The 12,654-nt window shown below is 37.1% G+C and overlaps 1 protein-coding gene across 3 annotated transcripts in view; it reads right to left on the reverse strand.

Moving 5' to 3' along the window:
* LOC127630848 (glycerol-3-phosphate acyltransferase 4-like) overlaps window positions 1-12,654 on the reverse strand; it is a 29,935-nt gene that overhangs the window by 10,212 nt on the left and 7,069 nt on the right. For all 3 annotated transcript variants that reach the window (XM_052108673.1, XM_052108674.1, XM_052108672.1), the window contains exons 2-6: window positions 11,583-12,119; window positions 6,998-7,067; window positions 6,388-6,727; window positions 1,836-1,910; window positions 1,499-1,588 (exon numbers count right to left, since the gene is read on the reverse strand). In XM_052108673.1, coding sequence (XP_051964633.1) covers window positions 1,499-1,588; window positions 1,836-1,910; window positions 6,388-6,727; window positions 6,998-7,067; window positions 11,583-11,750 — 743 coding nt within the window. In that variant the 5' untranslated portion in view covers window positions 11,751-12,119. The remainder of the gene's footprint in view (window positions 1-1,498; window positions 1,589-1,835; window positions 1,911-6,387; window positions 6,728-6,997; window positions 7,068-11,582; window positions 12,120-12,654) is intronic.

The following is a 12,654-nucleotide window of genomic DNA, read 5'->3' on the forward strand; positions in this document are numbered from 1 at the left end:
ACATCTTGCCATCGCAGTCTCTTGGCATAGCGCGATTACATTTCCTAGTGCTTGATGCATGGGCATAGATGGTGCTATAGGAAGTGTAATCGATCTTGAAATCACAATCGCTGAGGAGACTACTGATGTCAAGGTTTATAGTGAAAAAATAGTAACATTTTGGTCAGTTCTCACCCAAAACTGATCATATTGCTGCAGAGGACACATATTAAACCACTGGAGTCATATGGATTACTTTTATGCTGCCTTTATGTGCTTTTGGAGCTCAAAATCTTAATTTGAGTTCTGCAGAAGAAAGAAAGTCATGAGTAAATGATGAGAGAAATTTCATTTCTTGGTGAACTATCCCTTTAATTCAATTTTTCATTAGTCTGACAGTTGCTCTGCCATTTTCAAAATACTGTAGTCTAGTTTTTCTAGTAACAAACTGTTTTTTTCTATAAGTATCAGAGGCAATAATCACATTGCTTTCTAGAATGTCCTCTCTGTTGCTCTCTCCCTCCCAAATTAATTTCAGAGACTCGATTCGTTCATTTCAATGATTAATTTCAATGACCTAATTTCCCTGCATGGCATTTTGCCTTCTATTTCCAAATATATCGGATCACATGTGGTCAGCGCTAAATAAATACATGTCTAAACGGTGTATTTAACATTTTGTGATCACAAAAAGCACAACGAAAGTAGTAAAAAAACGCAGTGTGACAACATTGCATTAGAAGTATAAACACTAATCCATCCTGATGTGTCCCTGACAGCAGCAAAGCACCACCCCCCCCACCTGTCAATCATCCACTGCACTTTGCTGGTTACGAGAAGCTTTAAAAGGAAATAACCATCTGATTGAAAAAATTTAAAAAGTGGAGACATATGCACACAAGCATGGGAACTTCACGGATCTTCTTCAGTGTGTTTGATATCAGCATGCAGGGACACGGATGACAAGCACACACATCTGAAGCGCAGGCTAACACAGGAACTTAAATTACGACAAATCTGCTCGAAATGTTGTATTTGTTCTTAGATCAAATTTCAACTGCATCTGGGAGAAAGAGCACACCACTTATTTATTTTTTCTGAGCTTTCTTTATCTTTTCTGACTTTTGTTGTGCTTTAATATCACACAGTAACACAATAACAGTGATTGATGAATGTCGTCATGAAATCAGAGACCCTCCCCTCCAAATCCAAACACAAGTGGTCACAGGATATGCATTTAAGTGACCAGGTGTAAACAGCGATGTGTATCACCTGAGATGAATCTTACTACCAGGTGTAAACAGGGTCAATATGTCACACTGATTACTGTACGGACAATGAATACGGTGATCAATACAAACCAAATATGTAGAACAATAAGTCATTTCAAATATGCCTAGGGACTGCCAGGGGATGTCAGCTAATAAAAGAGATTGTGTTTGCATCCAACAGTTCACTACTATTTTATACTATTAGAAAATCCTGAATATCCACTATTGTAAGAACCACTTTGTTTCACCTGTGATGATACGTGATGATAGCCGTCAGTGCTCTCACACAGATACGGTAACACATTAGGTGCACTTTCTCACTGAGTACATTTTTCATCCTGCAAACACACACACAAACATACACTTTAATTATCTGTATCATCAGACTCTATAATCTGAATACTTCACTACTTCACTGAGGCCATACTTAAAAATAAATGCTGAAATTGTAGTTGCACCACAGCATGGAGTCCCACAGCAAAGCAATTTACTGACAGGAAAGTGTTTTATATATATATATATATATATATATATATATATATATATATATATATATATATATATATATATATAATTGTTTCTTACCTCCCGTTGGGCAGAAGACCAATAATGGTGGTGAAGACAACCAATAGGCTCACTCCAGTGACTGCTAATGTCAACCTGATAAATACAGAACAAGAGATTTTACCACTAATATCTGAAAACAAATCTGTTTCAATTTTGAATTTTATTTTCGGCTTGAATTCAAGGGACAGAAAAAGGTGGACAGGAAATCATAAGAGTAAGACAAGGGCAATGGGACGAGAACACGACACAGGTTAGACTCAAACCTGCTTGTGTGCTCCAGTATGTCAAGAGCATGTGTGCCAATATATATATTATTTTTGAATTTTATTTTCGGCTTTAATTTGAAGGACAGCAAAGTGTGGACCGGAAATTATAAGAGTAAGATATATATATATATATTAGTTTAATTTAGTAATTTAAACGGACTAAAATCAATGTTACAGCTTTTCCTGAACATTTCCTAATGTTCTTTTTTACTATCAATCTCCACTTTTACTTTCACATTGTTCTTCTTTTGCTTTTAGCATTCATCACCTACTGATCAGAGTAAAAAAGGACTTAAATATTGATCTGTTTCTCATCCAAACCAATCATATCGCTTCTGGAGGTTTAACCACTATAGATTTAACCACTGGAGTCTTATAGATTACTTTTATGCTGCCTTTATGTGCTTTTTGGAGCTTCAAAGTTCTGGTCACCATTCAATCACATTATATGGACCTACAGAGCTGAAATATTCTTCTAAAAATCTTCTTTAGTGTTCTGCAGAAGAAAGAAAGACATACGCATTTCATGAGGGTAAATACCTTTAATTATTTTACCATTTTATTCCCCAATTCATCAACAAATACATTGTGCCCTAATCATGTGAAAAATTCAGTAGTTCTTTGAGGTTGTTTATTTGTTGCCAAAAGTGTTTATTTAGTATTGTTGTATCGTGCCAAATCCAAAATATTTGTATCAATCCAACCCTAACGTGAATGCTACTCACTGCATCTCATCCACAGCCCGACAAAGACATCCAATTTAATGCTTGATTTCTCTGAAAACTTTCATTTAACATTAAAGACTTAACAGTTGTAGAGTTGCTGGAATGTTCTGAGCACTTAAATTAATGGCAACACAGAACATTTATGTTTATGTCCATTATTCAATTAATCCCATTATACCCAGGTCAGAACATCTGATATAATAGATCTAAGATATTAAGCTCTTCTACCTCTCAAACGTACATGTGGGACAGTGAGGAGTTTCTATTAAGAAATGTGGGTTAAGGCCGTTGCCCTGACTGACATTAATCCTACACAAGCTCCATATGGCCCTGAGGGGAAGCAGAATTAGCCTATATTTAAATTGCTAATGTCAGACTTGTGTTCCAGGACAATGACATAGACTAATAAGTTAGAATGATGTAGAATTCTAACGTTGTCTGGTCAAAACTAAGGTTGGACCATTATTCATTCCAAGTACAGACACTTGCAAATGCCTTCAATTGCTTAAATCAGCTATTAAAGAACAGTTCGCATTGGCCACCCCACTCGCAATTGCAGTTTTAGTAATTTTCTTGGTCATTTTTTGGCACAATTTAGTTCTTTAGAGGTGAAATGATCTCTGTACAAATGTACAAACTTAACACGTGCGCACACCAAGGTCACCAAACCTCATTGCATCCACTCCAAGTTTGAAACTCTTTGTGTTTGGATGATTTTTGGAAGATTTTCAGTGAATGACAACAAAAATTCTGCTGTTCCTCATACAAAGTCATCGTAAGGCTTCAGAAAATTGAAATACATCATACAAGTCTTTTAGACTGCAATAATTATAATTTATTTTATTTATTCATTTATTTTGGGACAATGACAGTCCCTGGTCACTGTACACACTGTTGTTATAAGAAAACATTGACTGAAACATTCTTCCTTTTGTACAACAGAAGAAGAAAAAAAGCCATACAAGTTTGGAACAGCATGACGGTTAGTAAATGATGACAGAATTTTCATTTTGGGTAAAACTTGTGTAAACTTGTGTAAAAACAAGACTAAAACATTACAACTCGGGACTGTTATACTTATAGTATGTGGATAATAACAAGTTTGTAAAAAGAAAACGTATCTCTGCTGATTTGTCTTATCACAGACATGTAAACGAGAATTAAACAGCAGTGCCTTCAACCCAGAGAGTAGCTGCTCTTTTCTTTACGAAGCAACAGTTTCTAATTTGAATACTGAGTGCACAGAAAGAAGCGGAGGCCTTATCACTTAACGTATTAACAGTAATGCAACTTATTCCACAGTCACTCCCTCCATTGTACTTTCCATCCTCTATTCCCTCCCTTAAACTTCCGAACACTCAGAAAAGTTCAAAGAGGTAAAATTGAACTCAAACAAGGATGTACTTCCCTCACTCTACTCTTCATCTTTTTCTTTAATGTCCATTACATTACAACAGTGGTGGTACTATGGTTCAGTGACGGTTTCTGGTTTTACTATGGTACTTTGATATATACCATGGAAGTAATAGATTACTATACTCACGTAATACCACACTACTCCAAGGTACTCCAAAGAATATGATGGCACAGCACATGGAACATGTCCAAAAAACCATGATGTCCAAAACCTGTGGTTAAGTTTTGGTACTTTTTTGTTAACAGTGGCTTAATTTCTCCTGTATTTGCAATTTTAGCATCTACTATAGCAGGGGTTCTCAACAGGGGGCATTCAAGGGATGCCAGGGGGCGCTGAGAGCCAATTAGTAGAGAGGGGGGCATTAAGTTACAAATGGGAGGCGTTTATCAGTCATATTAATAAAATATATCGTCATGTTCCTCTTTACATTAAAAAGTTTATTTAAAATTTGGAGTAAATCAGTTCTCCATTATACGGGTTGGTACGCATTTACGGGTGATTCATCTGATTCTGAAGTTTAGCGACGCATCTGCAGGATCTGGTTTAGCAGCATCAAATAGACTATATCTATTATATCTTATCTATTATATCTACATACATAATAGAGTCACAACCGCTGCTAATACACCTGTATGGCTCTGTAAATGGATACAGCTTAATGGCCAGAGCAGTGCGAACACTAAGCAGGTGCGTTTTTACTCGCAGATTGGTCTTGAGCTCTTAGATTACTTTCACACTTGGTTTGATTCCTTGAACCGCAGTCCAATTATGTCATCAATGTGAGTACAATCAAAAACTTTCTAGCAAGTCCATTGTCGGCCATCTTTGGAACGCTCTCGGGAGGTTATTTCCAGTCATGCCAATGCAGCTCCTATCTCCTTGAATGGGGGAACAGTGAAATCTCCAAAACGGTTGGTCAAGATCACAATCGAAGAACATATTACAAATTACCAATATAATTGTAAATACTGGATTCATAAATTGTGATTCTTTACCTCATATTACGCTAAAAAATAACTTGGTTTTTTTGCCTTCATAAATTCCAAGAGATGACAGAATATGAATCAATAAGAATCTGATGAAAGGAGTTCCAACTCAGAATAATATCAGAATAATTTAGCCACATAAATTACAGTAGATGTTAATTTTTGATAGATATTATAGATAACCTTACTGTTGTTAATACCAGAAAATGTACACATCCAACATGGGGTAAGGGAATGAAGTAGGGGGCATTCATCAAAACATTTTGAGAACCACTGAGTGAAAGGGATAGTTCACCCAAAAATGAAAATTCTCTCATCATTTAGTCACCTCCATGCCATGCCAGATGTTTATGACTTACTTTCATTGGCTGAACACAAACAACTATTTTTAGAAGAATATCTCAGCTTTGTAGGTCCATACAATGCAAGTGAATGGTGACTAAAACTTTGAAGCTCCAAAAATCTCATAAAGGCAGCATAAAGATTATCCATAAAACTTCAGTGGTTTAATCCATGTCTTTAGTGAAGATATGACATATGTGGGTGAGAAACAGATCAATATTTACAGTAAGTGCTTTTTTTACTATAAATCTCTTTATACTTAAATTTACACATTCTTCTTTTTTTTCTTTTGCTGTTTTTTTTTCCCATTATGTTTGCATTCTCCATGCATATCTCCACCTACTGGTAGAAGCTGGTCCAAGTTCAAGATTTATTGTAAAAAAAGGACTGATATATTTTTTTTTTTCTTGTTTCTCACCCATACTTATCATTTCCCTTCAGAAGACATGGATTTAAACACTGGAGTCCTATGAATTAATTTTATTCTGCCATTTTTTTATTTTCTCAGCTTCAAAGTTCTGGCCACCATTGACTTAAATAATAAATGGACCTACAGAGCTGAGATATTCTTCTAAAAATCTTCATTTGTTTGTGTTCAGCAGAAGAAAGAAAATCATACACAACTGGGATGGCATGAGGGTGGGTAAATGATGAAGAAAAAAAACATTTTTGGGTGAACTATCCCTTTAACATCTCTTCTAGTCCTCACGTCTCCTTAATACATACGTAAATAAGGGTTTATTTGACATTTTACAAATAAGAAAGAAAGTGATCAAAATCCCTGTACTGTATGTGTACCTCACCTCAGTGGACCCTCCATTCCCTCTTGCTCACCTGAGAGGCAGCAGAAAGCCATAACGGATGATCACTCCAAGACCCCACAGTACAGTCAGTCTAGTGCTGATATGCTGGAAGTTATAGTTGCTTCTGGTCAACAGGTTCCACGACTCAAGCTCCTCTGCCGTGAAACGTTTGGTAACCTCGTCGTCTACAATGCTTTCAATGCCACGGCGGAAAAAGTAGAAGGTGTCTGACATTTCAAACTCTGAGGAGTAAGGGGCGGAGCGTGTGGTGGGGAAGCCAACTTTGTGGCCATCCAACTCTCGGTTTCTGACATTTCGCCGAATCTCTTTGAGCTCGTCCTCCAGTGACGTGGGCTTTTTAGCAATAATGCCTGAGAGAAAATGACAATGTGAATTTAAGTGTTATCGTATTGAAAAGCAAAATCCAGCCTAACGTGTGGTCACACTACACTTGATACTAGGCCACACTGCTTGATCTTTCTGTGGATAGGTTAACTGACAAAAACACCTTATTGGGGCACAACAAAACAAGCAATGTCACGGACAATTTACATGCAGATGAGCACACACAGCAGGAGTACATGGTTGTTTACTCATTGATTGAGTGCTTATGGTGTTTACGCATACACAGGGGACCATACCATTAGTGTAAGGCTTGTATAGAAGATGGTTCTTTTCCTTGGCTCCTCTTTCCATCCTCAGTGTGGCCCACTGGAAAACAGAAGAATGAACAAAGATAAACAAATTCCATATTTTTTAAACAAATTAATTGTTATCTACCTTAAGTAAAATACAACATTTGTCCAGCTCAGTATAATAGAAATAACTAAGAAGATGCAACCCGGCTTTAAAATTAACATGAAATCAAAATTGACCCCATTTATTGACCCCACATTCCGGGTCTTATTGTGTGCTATTTAACAGTGCATGTTGTTCCAAATAAAACAGTTTGTTTATAATCTTTCAACAAAATATAATAACTTGCCCCTCCTCTGAAATGATTTTTTCTTATCAGCTGATGTCACGCATCGTTCTTACTTTTCAACCCCTTTCCTCCAACCACCAGTGCCCCCATGTCAATGGGCCTGCTCCCCCCCCCCCCAGTGGCCCCCCTAAATTGGAGTGGTAGAACAGTAAGAGTGGTATTCTCATTTTCCATCCCACTGAGAGTTCAGTGACACCACATCATAAAACATAGACCAAACTATTTTATATTTAAACAAAACATCAATGCACTACAACTGCATAATACTATTTAGAGGGGTAAAGTTGAATTTAAGTTGGAGTGGTGGAGGCATAGTGGGCTAAAGCACAGAACTGGAAAGCAGAAGGTTGCCGGTATGGTCCCCACAGTCACCACCACTGTGTCCTTGAGCAAGGCACTTAACTCCAGGTTGGTTTACCTGCTAGCTCTATTGCTAGGTTGCCATATATAAAAAATTCTGCTGCTAGAATTCTTACACATACCAAGCGCTCAGCTCATATTACTCCATACCTGTTTGACTGGTTACCAGTTTTGTTTCACATCAAATATAAACTATCCTGCTTTCATTTAAATCCCTTCATGGTCTAGCACCTCACTATCTTAGTGAATTGCTTCTCCCCTACAACCCGATCCGGTCGCTTAGGTCTTCTGGTTCCAGACTCCGTTCTGTCCCTAGTTCTCACCTCTCTACTTTGGGTGGCAGGTCATTCAGCGTGGTAGCTGTAACACCGCATTACCATAACAACTGTTATAGTTTAATACTGTATTAATATAAAACTGTAATAGTGTAGAATTGTAATAATGGAATGCTATAATAGTGTAGTGCTATAACAGTGTAACACTGATATAGTTTAATGTTATATTACAATAACATTGTATTTCTGTAATGCTGTTATGGTGTAAAAATGTATTACTGTAATGCTGTTATAGAGTAATGCTGTATTATTGTAATGCTGTTATAGTGTAATGTTGTTGTAATGTAGATCCATGGAAAGGAGGAGGCGAGAACTTGTATCATTGTAAAGCTCTAATAGTGTAATGCTGTAACAGTGCAGCGCTGTTAGTGTAAAACTGCATTGCAGTCAGTATTAAGGCTGTATTACTGTAACACTGTAATAGTGTAACACTGTAATAATGTAACACTGTATTGCTGTAAGGCTGTATTAATGTAAAGCTGTAATAGTGTAACACATTATTACAGTAACACCACTATAGTGTAATGCTGTATCACTATAATACTCTAATAGTGTAATGTTGTAATAGTGTAAAGCTGTAATAGTGTAACACAGTATTACTGTAATGTTACTATATTGTAATGCTGTATCACTATAATACTCTAATAGTGTAATGTTGTAATAGTGAAACGCTGTATTACTGTTACTATGTTATAGTGTAAGGCTGTACTATTGTATCAATGCAATAGTGTAAAGTTGTAATAGTGTAACACAGTATTACTGTAATGTTACTAAAGTGTAATGCTGTATCACTATAATACTCTAATAGTGTAATGTTTTAATAGTGGAACGCTGTTAGTGTAACACTGCATTACTGTTACTATGTTATAGTGTAAGGCTGTACTACTGTATCAACGTAATAGTGTAAAGCTGTAATAGTGTAATACAGTATTGCTGTAATGTTACTAAAGTGTAATGCTGTATCACTGTAATGCTCTAATAGTGTAATGTTGTAATAGTGGAACGCTGTTAGTGTAACACTGCATTACTGTTACTATGTTATAGTGTAAGGCTGTACAACTGTATGAACATAATAGTGTAAAGCTGTAATAGTGTAACACAGTATTACTGTAATGTTACTAAAGTGCAATGCTGTATCACTGTAATACTCTAATGGTGTAATGTTGTAATAGTGGAACGCTGTTAGTGTAACACTGCATTACTGTCTGTTACTATGTTATAATGTAAGTCTGTACAACTGTATCATCGTAATAGTTTAAAGCTGTAATAGTGTAATACAGTATTACTGTAATGTTACTAAAGTGTAATGCTGTATCACTGTAATGCTCTAATAGTTTAATGTTGTAATAGTGGAATGCTATTAGTGTAACACTGCATTACTCTTACTATGTTATAGTGTAAGGCTGTACAACTATATCAACGTAATAGTGTAAAGCTGTAATAGTGTAACACATTATTACTGTATTGTTACTAAAGTGTAATGCTGTATCACTGTAATACTCTAATGGTGTAATGTTGTAATAGTGGAACGCTGTTAGTGTAAAACTGCATTACTGTCTGTAACTATGTTATAATGTAAGGCTGTACTACTGTAGCAATGTAATAGTCCAAAGCTGTATTAGTGCAATGCTGTACTAGTTTAACACTGTATTACTGTGAGTCTGTAACACTGTAATTGTACAACACTTACTGTTATGCTGTTTTAATGTGAAACATTTAGTTAATATCAAGACGACTACAAAAGTCACACAAACACAGAAATGTGATACCAACACACACACATACACACACATGCATCCTTAATGTTGAGAAAGAACTGTTTCCCTGGGGAACAACAAGCACTTTATTAAAGAGCTGTGGGAGGTGGAATAAGGTCAGCATACATATTCAGGCATGTGGACTGCACAATGCCAGACTTACTAATGCCTCCTACATACTACACGTCTTTCATAGACATTGGATCGTGGTACCGTTGAAATTGCACATCTGTCTGTCTTGTAGTGGAAGTTGTAAAATTTTCAAATTACAGGAAAAATCTGCGACAGGGGTGAACACATAACAAAACGTTTCACTATTGACGAATCCCTGACCACTCTGCCTGGACTTCAAATTACATTTCACAACAGAGTACACACGAGAAGTGATACGAGATACAAAAACAAATGCATGATCATATGTTATGCATTTCAGAATATGATGTGTATGGTTTTGAATCACGTAAAGGCATAATATATTTTATTGGTTACAATATGAAAAAGTACCTCGTACTGAAAAATCGACCTATTTGCTTACTTGACTGTCCAAGAGAATTTGCAATTTCTCTCCAACTCTTCTCTTTCTCCACCCGGTTGTGGTACAGTTCAGATGAAATATCAAAAAGCGCTGGTGCTTCTACCAATGTTCCACTATTTTTTCCTCCATTTCTTCGGTCCAAAGAAACTTTATTGATACCGCAGCCATGCTAGTTGATGTTCTGTTGCAGCAGCCACTGAAACTTCCTGTACCCCGTTTCTTGCTCTCTCATTGGCTGTAGATCAACGCTGCAGTTGTATTCATTCAAAACATAATTTACATTGCACGATTTGGAATCGCAGACCGGTCCAGATATTTAACATTCTAGACATCTTGCTGACATCAGCGACGTGACGGTTATCTCAAATCGAGTCTTTGATAGTTCATACATTGCGATCGTCGCTCTGATTTGCCTATGATTTCAGGCTTTAGTCGGTGATCTCCACAAAACTGTCGGCGAGATAAAATCGGGCTTAAAATAGTTTAGTGTAAACTCGGCATAAGACTCACAATACGGAAACACAAGCTGATGCTCTGGGTATTAAAATCAAGTGAATGTTTCTCTTTAAATTGACCAGAGCCTAAACTGGACCCTCTATCTTACCTTTTCATTTGTCAAATTGAGCTTCTTAATGGAAATTATGAATCTTCATAGCCTGCACAAGGGTAGAGCCCGTTGAGGATACATTATGGACATGTATCAACGTTTGCTATTCTTTTACAGGCGCTCATGACATGATGTCTTTCAATCTTTCCCTCTGCTGTATGTTTTTAATCAAATTCATGCTGATGCACAATAAAATGTGGCACGTCTTCAAAGAGATGTGAGAGTTACAGCAGAGGGGAAGATTTCTAGCAAATAATGACTTGCATTTCTGCAATGTCAATCACAATTTCTTAACACAAAGCTATGGTATGACTTCAGAAGACTTTGCAGACTGTGTAGATAGTGTCCACAGAAAAAGAGCAGCAAGCCCACATGCATGTACAGTATGCGTGAGCAGTAAGAATGCACAGCATTTAAACAACCAATTCAGACAAGTTGTAATAAATGAGCCACAGCTGGAGAGGAGAAGCACCTCAGCTCGTCACTCCTCCACCATGCCTGTCTCTCAACCTTCTTTCTCTTTACGTAATTTTAATGTGGGTGAAAAAGTGTTGATGATGGAAGCAAGAATCCACTCTCTAGAAACAGTTCATTTTCATCCAGAAAAAAGGAATGAAAAAAGAACAAATTGAACTCTATGAACTCACCTCAAACACCTTCAGCAGCGTCTTCATGTAGAGCCTACGTATGCCGAAGGACAGACCAAAAATGGCGGGAACAATGATGAAGACCAAAAGCAGTGTGAACCAGACAGTGAAAGAGATGCCCAGCAGCATGCATAGCAGGTTATTAAATGGAGACATGAATGGGCCCATATTTGCAGGACAAAAAGGTTTTCTTTCAGACAATAAATAATTAGAAGGAGAAGCTGGACACCTCAAAGGGTGACTTTATCAAGTCGTTTTAGGATGAAATTCTCCAGAACATGATGTGCAATGGGTCCACAAAGAAATTCTTCATATGTTTGAGTGCTGTTCCACAATTGGAAGAAGAAAACACATCCTTCTATGTGTTTGGTGCTGGCCCAGAGGTGATTTACGTCACTTTTAATGAGTCACATACTTAGGAAATGTGCAAATTCAGATGCCTTTAGACGTCATGATGCACAACTACTTATATTCCACTCACTTCAAAACTGAAAATAGGATGAAATTCTTTCAGGAAAGGCTCTGAAATGTGCACACCTGGAAAACATGAAGAAACAGAAGCATGATTAAAATTCACTCATAGGCAAATTACACAGTGGCATCAACAAACTATTTGGACACTTCAAGGAATAAGTAGTTCATGTGACTTTTAGAGCAAAAAAACCCCAATGCAAATAATCGTGTAAAAGTGTGAGTAACGTAAACATAAACTGATCAGCCACAACATTAAAACCACCTGCCAAATATTATGTAGGTCCCCCTCCTGCTGCCAAAACAGCACCAACCCGCATCTCAGAATAGCATTATGATATGCTATTCATCACACAGAGTGGTTATATGAGTTACCATATTTGTCAGTTCGAACCAGTCTGGCCATTCTCTGTTGACCTCTCTCATCAACAAGGCATTTCCGTCCACAGAACTGCCTCTCACTGGATATTTTTAGTTTTTGGCACCATTCTTGAGACTGTCGTCTGTGAAAATCCCAGGAGATCAGCAATTACAGAAATATTCAAATCAGCCCGTCTGCCACCAACAATCATGCCACGGTCCAAATCACTGAGATCACATT

This window comes from Xyrauchen texanus, chromosome 37, assembly GCF_025860055.1.
Source record: "Xyrauchen texanus isolate HMW12.3.18 chromosome 37, RBS_HiC_50CHRs, whole genome shotgun sequence".
Lineage (NCBI taxonomy): Eukaryota > Metazoa > Chordata > Actinopteri > Cypriniformes > Catostomidae > Xyrauchen > Xyrauchen texanus.